Below are 21,114 nucleotides of genomic sequence, written 5' to 3'. Positions count from 1 at the left end.
GCAAAGTATTAATCCAAATTTAAGGTTTAGAGAAAACTGTTAAGACTTTTACCTCTTTGTGTGGTTCCATGATCACAGTAACACTCTTGCCAGTGACCTGGGCTAGCACCTGCAGGGAGTGCATTGCCTGCTTTCTAACAGTCGAGTTGGGGGAGGTGACCTCTCGGACCAGGTCATGGGTGACCATGTGAAAAGACTTGTCCTGTGCAGCTAGCAACTCCTCTGTCTTTTCTTCATCTTTCAGTGGAGTGGCACAGCGCACCAGCAACTGCTCCAGGGTGGTCTTCGCCATGGCTACTGCTCCATTTGACACCTGTGGATTAAAAAAAAAAAAAAAAAAAAAAAAAGAAATGGGGAAAAAAGAAAAATCAATAACTTAATAAATACAAATGCTTGAACAGGAAGAAGAATGACATGACAAGTTATACAGTATATGCTGACAGCACGTGACAAAAAGCACAACCAGGTAAATCTTTGCAACCACAGTTATTTAATAAATAAAATAAATGCATAACAAGTTGTAATCAATTGCTCTCACCTCTCCTGTAAGGTCCATCATGACAAACAGCAGTGCTTTGAGAAAGGTGAGCTGGTTTTGTAGCACCCAAATCAGAGGCAGTCTCTCCATAAGGAACTTGATTGACACAACACCACCAAGCTTGGCATACCAAGCTTGTTCATAGCAGCAGGCACACAGACGCTCCACTATGTAGGAGAAGAGGGGCAGCTGGCATGCCTGGGGATGTAGAAGCCAGGGTAATTAAGGGTGATTCCCATTTAAAAACTATACACGTAACACAGTCATTATTGCAAGATGCTAAAAAATGAATTGAATTTGATCAGAGGCTAGTTGGATATAGAGTTCAAATTTCAATATGAAAAAGAGTAATCAATTTGGCAGAGTATTCATTTTTACGAGGATGACAGAATGAAGTCTTAGCTGGGTTAGTTTACCACAAATTTGCAGAAAAACAATTCATGCTTTTGTTAGACTGCTAAATAAGTGAACCATATAATGCCCTCCTCTTAGTAACGTACCCTCTCCTTAGACCCAAGGATGATGCTGGCCACGTCAAAGATTACGGCCAGGGCGACTTCCCCGATCTTACACAGCTCCTTCTCCTCGTAGGCCATGCAGATAGCTATGGCGTCAATCAGAACAAGCGGATCCATGCCCTGTGAGCCATTCTCCTCGCTGTGGAACATAGCTGTGCTTGGCTGGCTGCCCAGCTGGTAGCACGGCAGCAGGAAAGGGCCTGGGTTAAAAGAGTAGGACAAGAGGAAAGGAATCATGTTTCATGTCAAACATAAGAATGCTACAACTTTACGATAAAGTATGTGTAGATTTTAAACGTCAATTACAATCATATGTATCACAGGAAACTGGAAAGGAACTAATTTATTTGAACAGCCGAGAATAAAATGTTGATCACAGGGCAAAAGTGAACACTGTTAAATATTAGATCTATATTATCTACTATTAGATCTATAGTACAAAGAATACCAGTCCCTTACCACACTGCTGAGCCACAGCAACCATAGTATAATGGCGAATCAGGCTGGCTACAAAGGGCAGCGCGCTGGGCCTCAGGTCTTTTATCACAGCAGACATGAATGCTCCAGTCAGGGCCTGTTCAAAAGTTCGGCGGGCAGGTGTGTCTTGTGCCTTATAGCGGTGAGAAATGATGACACTGGGGATCCACTTCTCAGTAAAGCTAATGAAGGAGAAAACCAAACGATGAATGGGATGTCTACATATTAAAAAGGATGACATATTGTGGCAGTGGCATGCAAAATTTCTCAAAAAGCCCAAAAGCAATGTAATATGCATTCACACAACATTTAAATGTATATATCAATATCTATTGCCTGTCTACAGTCAGTCTCTTTGTTCTTAAATTTTCTGTCTCCTTTCTGTTCCTTCTGAATTCTTTTTGTCCCTGTTGGTATTTTTGTTATTTAATGCAGCTGAAGGCAACTGAGCCATGATGTGATTGAGCGGCTGCTTTCTCCATGCTTGAGCTTGTGTTTTATAATGCCACATGCCAGGGGCAGACCTGATGGATCGTCTCATTTTATTATTGCCATTTAAAAAAAACTGCTCTTTGGAGAACGAGGGAGAAGGAGCGTATGATGCTGTGGGAGGGAGGAGGGGTGAGAAAATGGCAGTGGGCATGGTCTACAGAATGTCAGATCAATTGCCCTTCACTCATTTTGGGGCATGCCACAGTATCACTGCTTCCTTCTTCCAATTTGGCATTTCATGAATTGCAGTGGGGGAGGGGGGGGTCTCCCATTCTTCTATACTTAGATTGAACAAACACTGAGGCAAAGAGAGATGTTTGAATGATGATGAAGGGAGGGGGAGAAAAAGAGAGAAAATCTTTCAAGTGAGAGAAAAGACAATGCAAATCGCGACGACTGAAGAGGCGATGGCACAGCCCCCGTGATCGTAATTGACACACTTCATTACCCCCATGTGCACAAAGACGTATTTGTGGGCATATGTGTGTTAGTGCATAATGACAGGAGAGTGTAAGGGGCATGGTGTAGAATAAACAGACAGGGGAAAGTCAATTAGCCCCTGCCCGGGGATCAATGATGGTAATGTGACTAACCCACCCGACAACAACCTTCTTTCCTGTTTGTCTGTTCATATATGGGTTTCCGCCTTGCAGCAGAGCCTGCCAGAGGGTGTGTCTGCAAATGTGTAATTAGCAATGCCTGCCCTTGAGAGGGAATTGATGAAGCAGTGTGGGGTGAAGACATCAAGGAGGAAAGAGAAAGTGGGACATGTCAGCAGGTAGCAAGACAGTTGGAGGCGGTGGAGGTAATGTACATAAAAACCTCATGTGAGTGGGAGAGGGCAGACAGGAAAGGTGAAGTAGATGGCAAGGTCAACTTGTGCCAAGCGAAGGTAGAAAAAGGTAGGTGATTAATCAGAGAGTCTGGCTGTGTATGTACTCGAAGGTGCAATTTTATCACTTAAGTGGAAAACCAGTGTAGCAGATACAGCACCGTTTGTCAACTCATTTATCCTAGATAAAACTAAGTGAATATAAACACTTCCTTAGGTAGTGTCAATGATTTTTCTTTGGTATAAACTCCAACACATCTATAATAGAGCAAATAATTTATTACATCAGGAATGGTACCCAGGTGCCATGTGGCAACAATATTAAAGTGTATGCTCCAGTCAAATCAAAGCAAGAATGTTTACTCACTTGGGATGAGACAGAAGCTGGTAGAGCGAGTGCTTGTTGTCATCCAGACTTGTCATGGCCACCAGGAAACACTTAATGACCTCCCAGGCCTGTCGTCTGTAGTATGGCTCAGTGTTGGCACTCTTCAGGCAATCTAGGGCTGTCTCAATCGCCTTAGAGGAAATGCAGCAAATGTTACTTCAAAATCTTCAACATTTTCATTCAGAAACTGCAGATTTCTCCGACTCACAATTCCAATATCCTTAAAATTATTAAAATGGGAATTAAATTGCATATGCTACATATGTGATTAATTGGGAGAAGTAACACAGAGCACCATCTGGTTGAGCAAAGGTCATTATCATTTCTACATTATGGGCTGTCAAGCCACGGCAGCCAGGCACTTAAAGGGAGAAAATGAACTAATTAACGCCACTCAGAACAGGGAAGAGAACATGAGGAGGAATACAACAACTGAGAGAGCATGAGAGGAAATGAAGGCACAAGCAAAACTGAACTGTCGACCTGTCAGTGGATTACTATAACCGGATGTGTTAGTCAGGACCGGGCCTCTAACAAATCCTTTAGTGATTAGATATAACTTTTAAAAGTATGATGTGTTGGAGAAGATTTCTCAGCTGATATGGTAAAAGACAGTTGGACAAGAGCTAAAGAAGACAAATATATTAAATTCAGTTACACTGTGCCATTTCTACCTGTTGTACCACACCAAGTTATGCATACTTGTATTTTTTTTATCTCAGTCTATATAACAGCACCTTCAGTTGCCCTTCCCTAATGTGCCAGCAAACCGCATGGCTGCATCTCAAGCCTGCCAGAGAGTTATGCCTTTAGCCATAACATGTGGCTGTGCAGCATGTGACAGTCTGTGTGGGTTTCTGTGGGCTGCCTGCGCCCATGATGATGATGGCAAACACGCAGACTGATAGCCAAAAAGAAGGAGCAGCCATTAGTGAGAGTAAATAATGCCGTCATGGTGGCCCACACTAGATTGATGATTACTGACTGGGGATGAGGAGGAGAAACGAGATGAATTTAATTACCTGGAGGACACACACATCTCCTCACTCACTTTCTCTTTCACACACACCAAACTGTGACAAAGACATATTGCTCCCAGTGGAGAACAATAATGAGGAATATCAAACTCTTCTACGTTTAATTCTTTCCTTCTAAAAGTAAATCAAAAAAGGAAAAAAGGGGAAGAAAGAGTCCAACTGGTATAAGAAAGTGCTATAAAGTGAAATACTCCCAAATCTTTTCTCTTTGGCAAAAAGCTAAACAACATTGAGGATAGCATAAGGCCTTTTCCTGGCTCAAAATCGACCTGTGAAATATCTACAAAGAAAAGAAAAGGGCACAAAAAGACCTGATCATATTTTACCTTCTCCATGGGTAGCTGTATGGATGCTTTGCAGTCAGTGAATTCAGCCTTGATGCTGGGCCCCTGGACCTCAGTCACTACATAATGTAGTCTCTGAGACTCCTTGAGCATCTTCCTGTTGCTGCCTCCAAACTTTCCCAACACCCGATACGCTACATGGGAGATGCTTTCTGCTGGATTACGGAGAGTACGCCACAAAGCCTGGAGCAAAGAGTAGGAAGGGAATAAACTATAAGTTTAAGAAAAAACACCAGGTACATTGAGGGGGAATGTGGCTATATGGAAGCTTTTGAGTTATCCTTGTATATAATCAATAAAACATTTTCATTCTCTTCTATGAGAAGAGAAAAAACTGTAATCATTATCACAAAAACAACACCCTACCTGCATGAGTTCAGCCCTGACAGGTTGGATGTGATCGTAAAGGAAGTCAGGTTGTAGGTTGTCCACACACAGCTCCAGGGTACGAAGGCCTTGGCTGACCAAAGTCTGAGAGCCGTTGAGTGCAGATACCAGTGGATCCATTAGCATGGGTAAATATGGCAACAAGGAGCTCAGACGCACTGGCACTGTCAGACAGAGCTCCACAAACAGGTCCTTCATGTGCTGCTTGTGAAGGCCACTCTGCAGCATGTTCAATCCTAATAGAAATGGAAATAGGTGCTTACAAGATTTCATACATGAGTTGTCTGTAATTCAGAGTAATGCTGTGTGTGGTTTTTACCTTGTAGCAGGTTAGGCAGAAGGGGTAGAAACTCTTGGTACAGAAGGTCGTGGCTGCCTCCACCAATGGAACGGAAGAGAGCACGGAGAAGCAGGAAGTAGTTGTAGGGCTCCTTAGCTGATTGAGCCAGTTCCATGGAGCTGTTTACTATCTTGTGGAGGTGCGGCTGATCAAAAGGTAAAGTCTTATCAGTAAAACATGGCAATGGTACAGTGAAATAGTCTGCCACTACGCCCCCAAAAAAACTAAAAGAAATATCCATTTACCTTGAGCATCTGCTCATTCTCAGCAGCAAACAGTGATACTGAGCCAAAAACAAGTTTAAAGAGCTTGAGGTAGAGGTTTGAGAGCTCAACATTGGAGCCCATCTCTGGCAGTCTTTCAAGAAGATACTCTACTAGGATCGTGGCAAACAGAGCAGACGTTGAGATGTTGGCCAGGAACGAATTTGCCACGATCTAGAAAACAAAAGAGAACAAGAAATGGAATTTGAGCAAGTGATTAATCAAGACCGAAGACCTTATCCCATGTTATTTTCTCTTGATAGGTGAGACAAGACATACCTGCAGTGCGTAGTTCTTCGAGATCCTCTCCACCATGTAGGGAACAGTGGTCTGAAAAATCTCTTTAAATGTAAGAGGGTTCATCATGGTGAAGACCCCAGCAAAGTGCTCCAAAACTTCCTTCTCCTCCTTCATGCGTACAGTCTGGCAGTTAGCCACCCTGATGTATGTCTGCTGATTATTTGCCACCTGCACCTGGTCATGATACACATGAATTATACCACTACTTCATGATTGTCTGTTATGAGACACCATCACCCCTGCAGTACAGTCAGTTTTTATTAGGTTGTACCTGGTAGATGTCCAAGGCCTGCATCGCATATTTGACCAGCTTAATGTAGATCTGAGTCTCCTTAGGCTGGAGCTGCTTGTTAGGAATGAATTGAGCCTCTGTTTGGGGGGGGGGGGGGGGGGGGGGGGGGGGGGGGTGTCACACATTTTGAGATGATAAAATCTTGAATTTCCTTATGAAATTATTGTTACATGTCCATTTATACATTTTTCTAGATGCTTTTTAATCAGGCAAGAATAGTCGAGCATGTGGGATTTTATTAGATATAAATAGGTTTGCAATAAGTGCCACTTGTGCACAAAGTTACTTCTATTCCCCATCTTTGTTTTGTGTCCCCACTCACCTCCAGGTGCCTTGCAAGAGGTGATACCCCAAGTAATTGTCTTCACTCCACACACTAAGGTCTTGACCAAACTGCGGCAATCCGACACCTGAAAGGTCTGCTTGTCTTCCTTCTCACCACCTCGGTCAAAGGGCGTTGCAGGTGGTTGAGGTGTCACAGTAACAGGAGTTGGAGGAGCAGGTGGTGGAATGGCAGGGGTGGTGGATGGAGTGGGTGTGGCTGGCACCGCAGGTATCGCCCCTGGATCAACAACACCCATCTCTGACTGAGGTTTGCATTTCTTGAAGATGGACACAAGCTGGTAGCGTGCAATGGTGTGAAATTTAAGTACAAACACCTGTTGATAAAGATAAGGAAAGAGGGAAAATTTTCAATATTTCTCTAGCCATATGTCTATTGAAATAAATAAGACTTTTCAATTGATCCTTGTGCAACCCACCTCCAGCATCCTCATCAGGATGTCTCGCCCATTTCCGTTCTCCTGCTCTGATTTTGAGCGGATACAATCCACCAGGTTGAGCAGCAGCTTGCAGGACATGGTCTGAATGTTACTGGGAAGTGACTCGTCATCAATGTTTTTAGCGAAGAGCTGCACAGCTAGAGATAAATCTGTCAGGGTCAAGTTCTGGCGCACATGATGCACCAGGTCTGCTAGTGTGCTGTAGGCCAAGGGTCTAGAAAATAAGACAGACATGTAACTGTGACATTTGGAGGTGAATCATAATCATATTTCATTACTAAATAGTGGTACAAACTGAACAGACTGGCTTAGTGAGGAAGCCGTATTTTCTAAAAGGCAGAGAAAAGCAATCAAAGAGGCTGAAAGAAGAAAAGGATATGGAAAGTAGCTTTGGGATGAAGAGAGAAAGGGAGAGAGAAGACAAGCTAATGAGTGACAATGATAATCCTGCCAGATCTCATCCAGCTACCGTGCTTCCTATGTATTACTAATGTGAAATGACAGGCATTTTGTTGATGAGGTGAGCTAGTTTGGCAACTGAGGCGGGTCAAGGAGGCTTTGCAATCGAACTAAAGGAGGATGTGCAAGCAGCCTGCACTCTGGAGATGAGGGTGTACATGACAACTTGACAGTGCCTTCTGTGCTGCAGTGTTTTCAGTCAGCTTCCTTGAGAATTTTGCAGTACTGAGAACTACCTGATTAATATGCTAGGGCACTTAACATGCACTTGGCTGAGAAATCATCCATGAGAAAGAGGCTGTTCTGACACAGAGGAGTTCGAATGATCGTGACTACACATACAAAGAACTTACCTAAGCGTCTCCCGAGCAGTGTAGCCAGAACCGATGAGGATGGACTCATCAAAAAGTTTGTCCATACATGGGATAAACTCTGAAACACAATGAAGTAGATATTGTGAATTCAGAGCTGATAGTTGCACCTGAAACACCAGCTGATGGGTGACAGAATTAAATAAAAGCAGTAAAAAAAAATATATATTAAGAGGGTGTTACTGGAAATGCTTTTATTTGTGATTAATACACGAAAAAAAAACTACATGCCATTTGGTTTATTTAATATTATAAATTTAGCACTGTGCCTGACACTGCTTTGTCAGCAGGAGGTTAACAGCAAACACCTAACAGCGTTGGTAAATCTGCCACAGAAAATAAGCCAAAATCAGTAAAAGTGGTTTGACCTGCAGCAGAAGTAGTAACTTGCAGAAAATCATCCAAAATGTGTCGTGCTATGTCAAGGCTTCACTGATGGATGGTTGTGCTTTCATTCCATTTCATCTACAGTCTCACTTTTAACCTCTCAGTCACCAATTCAAAATGAGATTTTATAGCTACATTTTGACAGCTAATAAAAATTTTATTTTGGAAAGTCTGAAATGTGTAAGCTCAAGTATGCCTTGGAAAGGATCCAGGCTGCTGGTGTTTTTGACTAGAACAAACACATTAAGTAACACTTAGCATTAACGTTTTAGAAAAAGGCAAAACATGTCTAGTGTCAAAAAAAAGAAAAAAAAAAAGAAAAAAGACTTTAAGACTGTAAAAAAGATTTTCAAGACATCAAATCATTCTTTGTTAGGATGGATTACACAGAATGTGTTTGTGTCCATATACGTACGGCTACGCAGGTCAGTTGTGAGGATGTGCTTGGCTGCAATGAGCAGTTCTTTGCGGAGATGAGCAGTCTCAGAGGGGCAATTGGTCAGCAACTGCAGCATACCCTTTACCATCTGTTGAGAGTACTTTGCTACCAAGTCCTAATATGGTAGACAAACACATACAGTATGATTAATGATTAGGATTATTTTAAAATTGATTATTCTGAGGGCAGTCACACACCAAAAAAAACAAAAACAAAACAAAAAAAGAAGGCAGTAATAATACAAGGAAAATCTTTTTCAAGCTCTTTCTTTGCAATGCACGCACACACACACACACACACACACACACACACACACACACACACACACACACACACACACACACACACACACACACACACACACACACACACACACACACACAGAGAAAAGCTTGCTAATATAATTCCTGTAAGTGGGTTCTAATTTCTGTCAGTGTTTTTGAAATCAGTACAAGTTGTCTCAGAATGTTTACACACAGTGAATAAAGCAGGTGGTAAATTCAGAGAAGCTATTTGTGCTATTATTATTTATTATTATTATTATTATTATTATTATTTTGGTTCAAAAAACTAAAGCAAGTGTAACTCAGTTTTAGCTTCGTTTTTCCATTGTCTTCCAATTACTGAACAGAAAATAGTACACCTTTTCCTGCCAATCACAACAGCTATGTGCAGAAACAAAATTCAAACACGTGCAAATGATTCACAACATCATGACACATACAAAGATGCATCTGAAATTACATTTATGTTACTTCACTCAGCAGGATCAAATGACACTGTTTTGCAGTGTCATTAACCATCAATAAGAAGTACCTGGTAGATTCGAATGATGTAGGCCAGGAATGACAGTGTCTTGATCTGGGCAGCAATGAAGTCTGCATACAGCTCCTTGTTATAAAGCTTGTGTTGCCTAAAAAAAGAAACAAAAAAGTCATTTAGTCCCATCAAAACACTGATGACAGTGTTAATGATGATGTATGCCTGCAGTAATTACAGAGGTTAAAATCGTGGGAGTCAATTCTACAAGGGTGACTTATTTGCTTGCGTCACAGCTATTACTGAATGAAGCAGAAACTGTTTCTCTGTACCTGCTAGAGACTGCTGAGGTATTTTGTGTTAAATTAATTCTGCTCCATTTCCCTTCTGTTCAGAATGCTTAACAAAATCCTATCCTCACCCAGAAAGGTCTCGCATCTTACTAAAACAACAATTTTTTACCTTCCCCAAGTAGGTTTTAGCAAGCAGAGAGCCAAGCAACACTGTCAGCTAACTTGGCATTAGCAAAAAAAAGAAAAAGAAAGAAAGAAAAAAAAAGGAGGAAAAGGAAATCAGTTCCTCAAACCCATTTCAAAGGCTGTAAATTGGAAATAAAAATTTATTACTCAAACTCGTATCTGAGATACACTCCCACAGCTCACACAGCTCACACAGATGCTTTTAGCCAGATATACTTTACCTGGCCTGGGGAGACACTTGAAGCATGATGGTGTTCATGATGAGAGGCACAAATTCTGACACCACATTGTGAATGTTTAGTTTGTACAGCTGAGGAGACAGAGCAAACATACAACCTGAGTTACTACACAAAAAAACCCCTCCAACATTTTGATATATACATTGTAATGTATATATCAAAAATACATTGCTATTATTTAGTGTTTCCTTTGCATTTAGATTACAAGTTTTAAACATAATATATTATAAAATGTTTTATAAGCAAGGAAACGTCCCATTTTGAAGCAACCTTCATTCTTTTTTTCTCATTCTGGAACAACATCGCCTTATTTTCCTGTGTGAACAGATGCGTATATTACAAATGTTCAAGAGTATTACACTCACTTGATACATCAGCACCACTATGATAGGCAGCTCTGCTAGCACCTTGAGAGACAAGGACCCCCGCGGGATGATGGTGTGCTTGAGGCAGAAAGAAAAAGACAAATGTAAGTCCTGAGTGACACACAAGCTGGACATAAAAACTGTTTCCAGGAAATGCAATACTGCTGCATAAAGAGGAGGTAAATAGCTCAGTGGAGTAATAACAACTACTGTTTGCGTTCACATTTTCTGGATTTTTGGAGTTATGCTTCCACTATAGTTTTTGTCCAATGAAGACCAGAACTCATTTTAAGGAAAAGAGTTTATGAAATTTACATTTAATAATGGACAAAGTTTCCCAGCGAGACAAAAATTCTATGCAGCATCAGATTAAACTGACAAAACTGTATGGCTTATAAATGTTCAGTTTACCCGGAGCAGAGAATTCATTACTCTAATAATGCTGAATCCTTGTGTGTCTAAAATGTAAAACAGGTCGCTGCTTTAAAAATAAGAGCACAATGTATTATTTAATACATTTTATATCATGGTTTTGTTGCAGTTGCTCTTATTGTATCAAAACAGTGCACTACTACCCTCCACTGGCTGCAGGCAGTACTGTAAAAAGTAGACAGTATTAAAGTAGAAACAACAGCTAGAAAGGGGCGGTTAGCTCACTGTTCGTGTTTCACTATCTTCCCTCTCAGGTGCAGTCTTAACCAGCACTGATGTGATCATCCCCACCATTTCTGGTGAGGGAACTGTGTTCTCTGCTATCACCTGTGGATTCTCAAAATACCTCGCCTAGAAGAAAGTAGAAAAAGAAGGAAATTACGACTTGATAAAGATACAGGTGGCAAGGAAGGCGAGCAGTGAGAGAAAACAATGGCAACTTAAAAGTGCTTTCACTAAAAACAGAGTCACATCAGAACCAACACTTTTACTATCACTATACCCAAAACCACCTGCTGAAAAGCCTGTACTTACAACAACTTTAGGAAGGTCTTTGTAAATCTGCTTCACAAAGTCCAAAAAGTGGTGAATCTGGGAAGAGAAGAATACAGTAAACATGTTGATCTAATACACACAAACTACTTAAATGCTCTATTTTTCATGAAAAAGTTACACAAGTACTTCTGCCCCTGCTGTCTCTCATTCAAGTCTTGTTCTTCTAAACATGTTTAGTTTGCATATTTTTATTGATCACTGTGTGTTTTAAGAGATAAAGTATTTACTGTATTTATTAATTATGACTCATCACATCTAATGACCATTTATAAAAAAATGTCCTTCAAGACATCATAATATTTCTTCATTAAGGACAACATTTATGTAAATGGCCTGCTTTACTTAGTTCCTAAGGACCCCAAAGCGTTTCACACTACATTCAGTCATTCACCCATTCACACACACATTCACACACAGGTGATGGCAAGCTTTATTGAGGCGAGGCTGCCGGACACTGGCGCCACCAGTAGGCAACGGGTGAAGTGTCTTGCCCAAGGACACAACGACCGAGACTGTCCGAGCCGGGGCTCGAACCGGCAACCTTCCGATTACAAGACGAACTGCCAACTCTTGAGCCACGATCATTATGACCAATGATCAGGTTTTTTTTTAACTGATTATTAGTTAACTAAGAATTCAGACTGAAGACACACATAATATCAGCATCATCACTTTCTCAAATGTCATTACAATGCCCAACAAACTTTAAACACAGAACACAGAGATGCTCACCTCCTGAGAGATTGGAGGCCGGAACTGTTTGTGCAGCTCAATAATGATGCGAAGGCATATCAGCACATTTTCCTCACTTTCAATCTAGAAAAACAAACAAACAAACAAAGGGGGAAATATAAACATAAAAAGCAGCCACCTGACTTCGTGTGTGCAATGCATAATTACATATATGATAAATTACTAATTCCTACTATTCACAGTGAGTGGTAAAAATCAAACATCAAGATGCAAAATATTTACAGTAAGAATATTGACAATATAATTTTAAAGCACTTGACAGGTACAAAACCATAAAAATCAAGATGTTGTAAGAAAACAGGGGTTCATACCTCCAGGAAGCGGAACATCACAGAGAGGATGTTCTTGGTGTGGGGACGAAGGTGCTCATTTGTTGGAATGCGATGGATGATTTCCAGCACTAGCTTTCGCAATTGCTTAAAAAATTCAAATAAAATGAAATAAATAACAGGTAATCACGTTTAAATTAAGAATTCAAACTTGATTACACTCATATCATTTCAATTCAGTTCAATTTTATTTATATAGCGTCAAATCACAACAGTTGCCTCAAGGTGCTTTATATTGTAAGGTAAATACCCTACAATAATACAACTTTGGTTAAATCCAACAGTCACTAAATTCATTAGATGTGTTATAATGAATTTCATTGACTAATGTACCACAAACATTTAACAGCTCTGTAAGGGGGGGGAAATCCATGCTTAAACAGTAAGTTTGGGTAACTCAATCAATCAATTCATGCAGCTTTCTCTGGTTCTGCAGTTCTGTTCATCCATCTACACTGTTGTGCTGTCAGGTGATAAGCTTTGTTAATATTAGCTGTAGATTTTTCTGCACACTACTGAATAGAACGGAAATAAGTTAAAGTAACTCAGTCACTCAATTTGTGCATTTTCCTCTGGCCTGCAGTGCTGTTCATCCATGTAGATTGTTTTGGTGTGAACTGATTAGCTTTGGTGTTATCAGTTGTAGAGATGTCTGCATTTAAAAAACACTTTCCTTGTGGTGCTCTAAGCAAAATCATGACTCAATTACTGAAAAGAAAGGCACAAGTCATCATCCTCAGGGTCACTGAAGGAGCGACTTTTTCTAATGTTTACATAGAACAACCAAAAGATGCAGCTAGCTAACAGTACAGCTCAGAGACCACTATCCAATTGATGGGTCTAGTTCAGTTATCCATTGATTAACATTTCAGTAATCGTGTCCTGTTGATTTAAGCAAGTGGTGCTTTTTGTAGCAATAAGATGTGCTATTAGTTCTATTATAACAAAGAGAAACCAGACACCTTTACAACAGGTATGTTAAAGACTCACACCAATCTAGATAGATAACACATCTTTTTAAAGTTACCTGTGTTGGTTTTTCTTGAAGAAACTGCACCTCTCCATCCTGAAGAAATGTAAGGAAGCGAGGGATGATATGTTCTAAGAAGGTGGAGTACTGAGGTGAAGAGGTCACATTCTGAAATAGTCAAGTACAAAAAAAGAGCAACTTTGTTACAAGCATTTTCATGTTTCTGCAGGCTTACATTAATACATTAGAAGTTCTCACCTGATAACCTAACATCCCATGGTAATGACCAATAGGGCTTCTGGTGTAGCCCGCATTACCAAGCTAATAGACAATATTACCTATACCAATACTTTACTTTATATTCCATCTGTGGGTCTTTGTTTACAGTACAAATATGAAGGCAAGTCAATTTTAAATAACAAAACTGTGTTATAGACAGTTATTTAGAGATTTCCTTTTTCAAGGTTTGTTTACCTACATGCATCCAAAACCCACTCAGATATCATTTCTCATCACTAATGGTGCCACAAATCCAAAAGTATACTAGAAAAATTTGCATCTCTCTCTGTCACACAAACACACACACAAGATCCAATTCAGTCAACCAGTCTAAATATATTGAATTTAAATCTTACAATGAGATCATCCCATAAAAAGGCTTTCTCTCTCTCTCTCTCTCTCTCTCTGTCTCACACACACACACACACACACACACACACACACACACACACACACACACACACACACACACACACACACAGGGAGAGAGAAGCAAGTTTCTAGCTCAGTCAAGCAGCCTGGGAGCTGCTGAATTTGAATCCACCAATCAGAGAGCCTGTGCACTTTTTCCCGCCAAAACAGGTGCACGCAGCACAGAGAGACACAGGATCTTGCAGTCTATTTCTCATAGTGACGACTCCCCTCAAACAAATGACCATAATTTCCTAACCGTAGGGGCTAGAACGGTCATTCTTACACCGTTTTGTTCAGAAGAGATTAGGGAATCTTCAAGTGTTGACAATTTATCATTAAAATATGAATTTTTAGAGATATATGACATGGATGACTTGTTGACTTAGAAGCCACGAATTCCCCAATATGCAAATTTGAATGCCTCAGCCCACATATATGATTGGCTGGCTGGGAAGCCATGAAGGCCCCAATATGCAAATTTGAATGCCTCAGCCCACATATATGATTGGCTGGGAAGCCGTGCAGGCCCTGATTTGAAAATTTGAATGTCTCAGTCCTCACAGAGGATTGGCTGCCTGGGGACCTGGCAGAAATATATAGAAATAGTATGATTAAGCATAAATACTACATTTAGTAGAAATACTATGTTTTAGCACAAATACTATAAAAAGAAGAAATACTATAATTTAGCAGAAATACTATATTAAGCAATATAAATATCCTATAAAAATCCTATAAAAAGCAAAAATACTGTACTATGATTTGGTAGAAAAATTATAATTAATCAGAAATACTATATTTGGCACAAATCTTATAAAATAGCAGAAATAGTATGATTTAGCACAATAGTAATAACTTAAACAGAAAAATTAGAAAAGCAAAATGGACAGCTGAAAAAAGGGTGAGAGAAGTTTCTAGCTCAGTCAAGCAGCCTGGGAGCTGCTGAATTTGAATCCACCAATCAGAGAGCCTGTGCACTTTTTCCCGCCAAAACAGGTGCACGCAGCACAGAGAGACACAGGATTTTTGCAGTCTATTTCTCATAATGACGACTCCCCTCAAACAAATGACCATAATTTCCTAACCGTAGGGGCTAGAACGGTCATTCTTACACCGTTTTGTTCAGAAGAGATGGGGGAATCTTCCAGTGTTGACAATTTATCATTAAAATATGAATTATTAAAGATATTTGACTTCTAATGCACCATAACTGAGTAGAGCAAAGAAAAAACTGCCTTGACTTGCCCTCAAACAACGCTTTCTAACTCTAAATCTACTTGGAGCATCAATATCATTCTTTCACCGTAAGGCTTTGGTGAACAATCATGGAAATTTTCAGGTCTCTGTGGAAATCCATTAAAAAGATATGACGAGAGAAAAAAGTGGTTCATTTCCAGAGTTTGAAATCTGAAGAAATCTGAGCGAAGGACGAATTTCCTACCCTCAAACAAGTCTAACTCATTTCAGAACGGTAATAGGTGAGAAAATAATTCTTGAATTGTGAGCGTCAGGAGTGTCTGAAGATATACTGGGACAAGCCTCATGTCTTAACTTTTCTTCGTTAAGGACATATGACGATTCGAATATGCCTCTCATTACAGAAATCAAGCGGTGATTTTAAACAAGCTCTCCATTGACTTTCTATGGAGAGTTTTGCGACTGTGTTGGTCTGAGGAGATTTGCCAAAATTCTATAAATCCCACAACAATGATAGTGACATTTTCGGAAAGCCAGCAAAAATACCTACGTTTTGATGTATAATTTGTGGAAGTTGAGTGAAAATTGAGCAAGTAGCAAGAAGTTGTTCGGACATGAAGAGAAGACTGCAAAACCTTCAGTGGCACACTGGAAGCCAAGTGCATAGCAACCATAACAACGCATGTATTTTGTGAAAAATCACAATTTTGCAACTGAAAACTTTAAGAGGCATAAAAGTAAAACGGTAAAAGATTTGAAAAAGCTGATTTATACCTGAATAGCCCAATAATTTGAAAACATTTTAAAGTTTGAATGGTTGTTCTAGGTGAAAATATGAGGAAGTAGTTAAGTTTCAAAAACAAGCAAATTTTAGCAGAATTGCAGAAGTTTCCCATTCATTTCAAATGAAAGGAAAAAAGCTTAATATTTTAAAAAGTATAATAGTGAAAAATACCAAAAGATATAGCCGTCATTAGCAGAAATAGCAGAATAGTTTAAAATTTGAACGGTGAAAATAGCACAAAAATTGTGGAAGTAGATCCACGGCGAAAAGTGTACAGAAACACCAAGAAGGAACTCAATAGTGTGGATGCTTAAAGCATCCACACAATGAATCTACTCCATCACAGATTGGAAACATTCATCAAACTCACCTCAAAGTTCTCGCTGACCTCCTGCATCATCTTCAGTTTAGTTTCATCAGCTGGAAGTTGAAGGACAAGAGTGTCACCATTAATCAAACTTGCTAATGATACAGTTCCAGGTGTCATTGTTATCTCCATGTGCTCAGCAGGGGCTCTCAGATCTTATCAGTTTTACTTTCAGCGTCCAGGGTAATCAAATGGTACATCAAGAATCACACAGACACACACGCACACACTCACAAGCACTCTCCCACACATACGTACCTTTGACTGGACTAAAGCATATCACTCTCATCACATCGCTCATGCTAAGCACAGGGACCTCATCTGAGCAATTTTGGACACACCAAACAGGAGTAACGAGCTGCATCTAATAACTAATGTGCATAAGAAATGTGCATTTCTCACATTAACTATTCCCTTGCCCATCAAAAAATGTGTACATTTATTATTTCATATACTAATTGCAAAATTCTGGGTGGACCCTGAAGTTTAAAGTAACAATTTCGCCAACAGCCACTGCTACTGATATTTCGGGATTTTGTTGTTATTGTCATCTATCTCGCTCTTTATAAACAAGGAATCAAGGAAATCTGCACCGTATAAGATAACTGAATCTTTTAAAGTTGCTCAGCTTCTCATCACATTACCTATGAACATTTAGCTTGTGCAAAATTGATTACCGTTAACTATTGTCATTGGCAAATGTCACTCTCTTTTTGATTAATGGCAAATATCAGTGAACAAGGCCAAAATCAACTGACACGTCCACAACACTTTTATAAAAAAAAAAACTAATGCACACACACATCTTCCTCCTAATAACCGTTAAATATGTATGCCAAGTATCCATACTTAAATTGGATAATGCCTCTAAATCCCAACAATTTATCTGTAACTGCTGGATTACTGTTGGATAAAACCTTTTAAACCCATAAGGCCATTTATGTGTTTAGAGGCTTAAAAATACATGCAGCTATTCAAACAATAAATCTGCATTTGAAACAGTAATCCTCACAAAATCAAATAGATATTTTCTAAAACTAAGTAAATTTTCCCAGATTTTTCAAACATCTGACACCAAAAAATACACAGCAAGGTTTATGAACTTACGTGTGTTCGCATCTGTTAGAGCTGCCACAAATTGCAGGTACTTCTTCATAAGTGTGGTCTGGTCCACCACAGTGGGACTGGGCGCGGGTACAAAGGCCATGGTGGCAGCACGGACAGACTGGGATGCAGTCTGCACAGGTCTACGCGATCACTTTGAGCTCATGTACACTACCTGCAAGAGGAGATAAATTACTTTCCTTATCTTTGCATGCAAAAAAAACAAAAAACAGAATATGTATCTGATGAGCATTCAGGTAAAATTAGTTTGTAACAGGAAACCTGCTGCGTCCCACCAACAAACCGGTAACGTCCATAATAAATAACATGCCAATAAATGGGCGCAGAGTGATGACATCATTATGCATCAGCTAGCACAATTTCTGTGCACTCTAATAGCGTTTGAAAATTTAAATGAAAAAACTTGGGGTTTCGGCATAAAACTGGAACCAATGTTTTGTTAAGACGCATTACAATCTTAATGATTTACTCAATGAAACACAAATTTATACACATTTATTTTAGAGAACCAGCTGTCGAACGGCAATGCTAAGCTAGTTTCGTTAAAGAAAGAAAGCGCTCGCGCATCCCAGATCATTAAACTCCTTTAAAGAGACTATAAACAAGAGCCACAAAAAAATAAAGCACATTTGCTTCAACTAAAACCTACCCCAAAACACCAGTATCTAAGACTCCAAAAAACTGCTCATATTTATCCAAAGTTTGTAAAAGAGAGCGAATCTTTCACTTACCAGACAGGAAACTGTCCCTCGCCTGTATGCGCCGTGCTCGCGCTCCCCTTTGCGCCCAACGATGTGTGATATCTCTCCGCGTAATGCATATTATAGATTCTTTTTTAACAATGAAATATGGTATTATGATATCTGTTTAGCATTTATATGTGCAAAATAGTGACAAATTCGTTATTCAGCTCTACAATAATACATTTTTTAAATGAAAAGCTGTTATCCTAGTACCCGCGGAAGAATATATAGTGTAAAACAGTAGCTATAAGACCATCATTTTCGATGGTCTTCTGGCTCCTAGGCTTTTACAGTAGAGGAAGTAGTAGGCTAAGTAACATGGTTCCTGGGGGTAATAGGCTTCCCAGTGGGGTAGACGTTTCACCTTGAATAAATATAATATCAGTGGTCTTTTTGCAAACAATATATATTCAAATATAAGCAATCATTAATAGAGGACTTAAAATAGAAGTTTGTACTGATGGCTTCGTTTTAAAAATAGGCAATTTGAAGCTTCTTTTTTACTTATTTTTTTAGTTATATGGATACCTGCTTGCCATGCTATTCCACAATACTGATGGGAAAATACAATACAATAAATAACTACTGTAATTAATAACAGGTCGTGAGTTTGCATTTTGGAAAGCCAACACACATGTAGATGCCTTTCAAATGTTAGCAAAATAATGTTTTAAGGGGTGTGTTTACACGGAGTTGAACAGATTTTGCATCAGTAGCAGTGCTGGAGGACAGTAAACGTTGTCCAGGGGGTTATTGCTCTACATAGCAAAAGATCAATAGATAATATTAATAACTAATCACTAGTGTATGCGGAATTGTATTTAATTGGCCATGGGATGGAGTGATATTTAATCTGAATTAAGTTTGACTAATTTGTTCCATGTCTTCGTGTTGCTTTTGTTAGTTATCGTGAGCTGTTTTAACCACAAGATGGCAGCCTACTGAAGCTGTTTCTGGAGTCTATCCATGTTCTGAAATTACCAGTGCTCAAAGTAAAGTGAATGTGATGCCATCCTTTATTAATAATGAAATGTCACAGACTGCAAAGCTTTGCAAACGTGACACATTACTCTCACCTGATGCCAGGTTATGTGATTTTTACGGAGAGCAAAAGTGGAATCTTATGCTTTAAGTTGTTTCTTTGTTGTTGTTCTTTTTTAAAATTAATCCAGGGATCCAGCAATGACCTGACACTGACATGAGAAATCAATCTGGCCCTTCAGTTGAACTCTCACCTGTTCACTGAAGCCTCAATAGAAATGCTCTCAATGGAAGACATTCAAGCTCATTTGAATAATACAAACTCTGTTTTTGCCTGTATTCCCTTCACCTATTTCCCATTTTCCCAGCAAAATATATTTAAAAAACTAAAGATGCCCCCATACTTTGCCACCTTACTATTTTTAAAACAGCCCCCGACTTTCATTTTGACCACATTAAGTTGCTGTCATGCACGCTTTTGTGGTTCATAAATGACAGTGTAGGGATAAGACTTGAGATTTCTTTTCTTTTTTTTTTCATAATGCTTGTTTTAATAGCTCTGGAAATAATGAAGTCTGGTTGAAAGATGATCATTATTTATCTTGCATAATCTATCAAGCATGTGTCCTACCCACAAGCTTTGCTAATGGGTTTTAATTCCCTCCTTCACAGCCCTCCTCATCCTCCTCCTTCCATAGACTGGAGCCACTGGCACAAAGACTGCAGAATGAGATATCCCTCTCACTGAATGCCACATATGATGTAAGAGTTCATCTGACATATAATATGACTTTCTCATTCTCCTTTGCACTCTATGTTCCCTAAGTAATAATGATCTGCTAAAAGATGTTTGTCTCTGGCTTATTGCGCTGTCCTGTTTGTTTCATCAGTGTTTTTTTTTTCTTTCTCTCCCTGATGGGGGCTTTATCCTGAGAGGGAAGAGTGGATGACACACTGGTTTCCAAAACCACTCATCTGTCCATTAGATATGTGTTTTTCTCAGTGCTCTGCAGCGACTGGTGATGCCCTTATGATGAAGCCGCATCGCCCCTGCATTATTTCTTCCATAGAAAGAAGTGCACTTTCCTTGAGACTGGTTCTGAATCATCAACAATACCCAAAAATCTATTCATGCATCTGAAGCGCCCGTGGACATTCACTCATTTTTTTTTAAATCACTCCTGAGGTCTGTATGAATAAGAGACATGTTCTCTGTGACACAGGCAAACACTCACAGCAGAATCTCCTCCACGGTGAATATGCTTGTTAATGAAAATCATAATTTTGTAACAGCACTGACGTCCCAAGTTTGTTGGCCGTTGCCGGTAGGTGAGTTATGTCTTTATCCTATAGTAAACACAAAGTAGATAGTGAGAGTCAGCGTTAAAGCGTTTGTGTTTAATCAAGACGTGTGCACGAGCACAAGCAACTGAACCCCATGGGCAAACTAACAGCGTTGATGGTCAGTCCCTGCTGTCCATTACTGCTTTAATCATCAAACAGATTTGCAGTAATATTCTCTGAAGGTTTTGGGGCCATCGTCCTGCTGAGCTTTGCACTGACATGAACTAAAACTACGAAAGGTGCCAAGTATCAAACTTTAATTGCTTTAATAATATTAAACCAGTGAGTTCTAACTTTTATGGCCTATAAAAAGAAGCTTTGTCTGGACTGGTTGAAACCTCCATGACACAGTT

The 21,114-nt window shown here is 39.6% G+C and overlaps 1 protein-coding gene across 3 annotated transcripts in view; it reads right to left on the bottom strand.

Moving 5' to 3' along the window:
• Positions 1 to 18,480, bottom strand: part of trrap (transformation/transcription domain-associated protein) — an 85,357-nt gene extending 66,877 nt beyond the window's left edge. For 2 of the 3 annotated variants that reach the window (XM_084938108.1, XM_084938111.1), the window contains exons 1-26: positions 18,425 to 18,480; positions 17,676 to 17,847; positions 16,572 to 16,621; positions 13,585 to 13,695; positions 12,540 to 12,644; positions 12,208 to 12,291; positions 11,455 to 11,511; positions 11,146 to 11,271; positions 10,489 to 10,566; positions 10,106 to 10,194; positions 9,463 to 9,559; positions 8,623 to 8,761; positions 7,803 to 7,881; positions 6,970 to 7,204; positions 6,531 to 6,867; positions 6,188 to 6,285; positions 5,896 to 6,090; positions 5,599 to 5,790; positions 5,333 to 5,498; positions 4,993 to 5,249; positions 4,609 to 4,809; positions 3,225 to 3,376; positions 1,516 to 1,715; positions 1,039 to 1,256; positions 539 to 736; positions 53 to 313 (exon numbers count right to left, since the gene is read on the bottom strand). In XM_084938108.1, coding sequence (XP_084794234.1) covers positions 53 to 313; positions 539 to 736; positions 1,039 to 1,256; positions 1,516 to 1,715; positions 3,225 to 3,376; positions 4,609 to 4,809; positions 4,993 to 5,249; positions 5,333 to 5,498; positions 5,599 to 5,790; positions 5,896 to 6,090; positions 6,188 to 6,285; positions 6,531 to 6,867; positions 6,970 to 7,204; positions 7,803 to 7,881; positions 8,623 to 8,761; positions 9,463 to 9,559; positions 10,106 to 10,194; positions 10,489 to 10,566; positions 11,146 to 11,271; positions 11,455 to 11,511; positions 12,208 to 12,291; positions 12,540 to 12,644; positions 13,585 to 13,695; positions 16,572 to 16,621; positions 17,676 to 17,775 — 3,825 coding nt within the window. In that variant the 5' untranslated portion in view covers positions 17,776 to 17,847; positions 18,425 to 18,480. Of the gene's footprint in view, positions 1 to 52; positions 314 to 538; positions 737 to 1,038; positions 1,257 to 1,515; positions 1,716 to 3,224; positions 3,377 to 4,608; positions 4,810 to 4,992; positions 5,250 to 5,332; positions 5,499 to 5,598; positions 5,791 to 5,895; positions 6,091 to 6,187; positions 6,286 to 6,530; positions 6,868 to 6,969; positions 7,205 to 7,802; positions 7,882 to 8,622; positions 8,762 to 9,462; positions 9,560 to 10,105; positions 10,195 to 10,488; positions 10,567 to 11,145; positions 11,272 to 11,454; positions 11,512 to 12,207; positions 12,292 to 12,539; positions 12,645 to 13,584; positions 13,696 to 16,571; positions 16,622 to 17,675; positions 17,848 to 18,342; positions 18,362 to 18,424 lie in introns of those variants that run through there. The other variant, XM_084938110.1, reaches the window with a different exon arrangement.
• Positions 18,481 to 21,114: the final 2,634 nt, after the last annotated feature.

The sequence above is a fragment of the Perissodus microlepis genome, chromosome 8, assembly GCF_051167445.1.
Source record: "Perissodus microlepis isolate ML-2025 ecotype Zambia chromosome 8, ASM5116744v1, whole genome shotgun sequence".
Classification (NCBI taxonomy): Eukaryota; Metazoa; Chordata; class Actinopteri; order Cichliformes; family Cichlidae; genus Perissodus; species Perissodus microlepis.
Note: the sequence above shows the minus strand (reverse complement) of the source record. Positions and strands in the feature narration are given on the sequence as shown.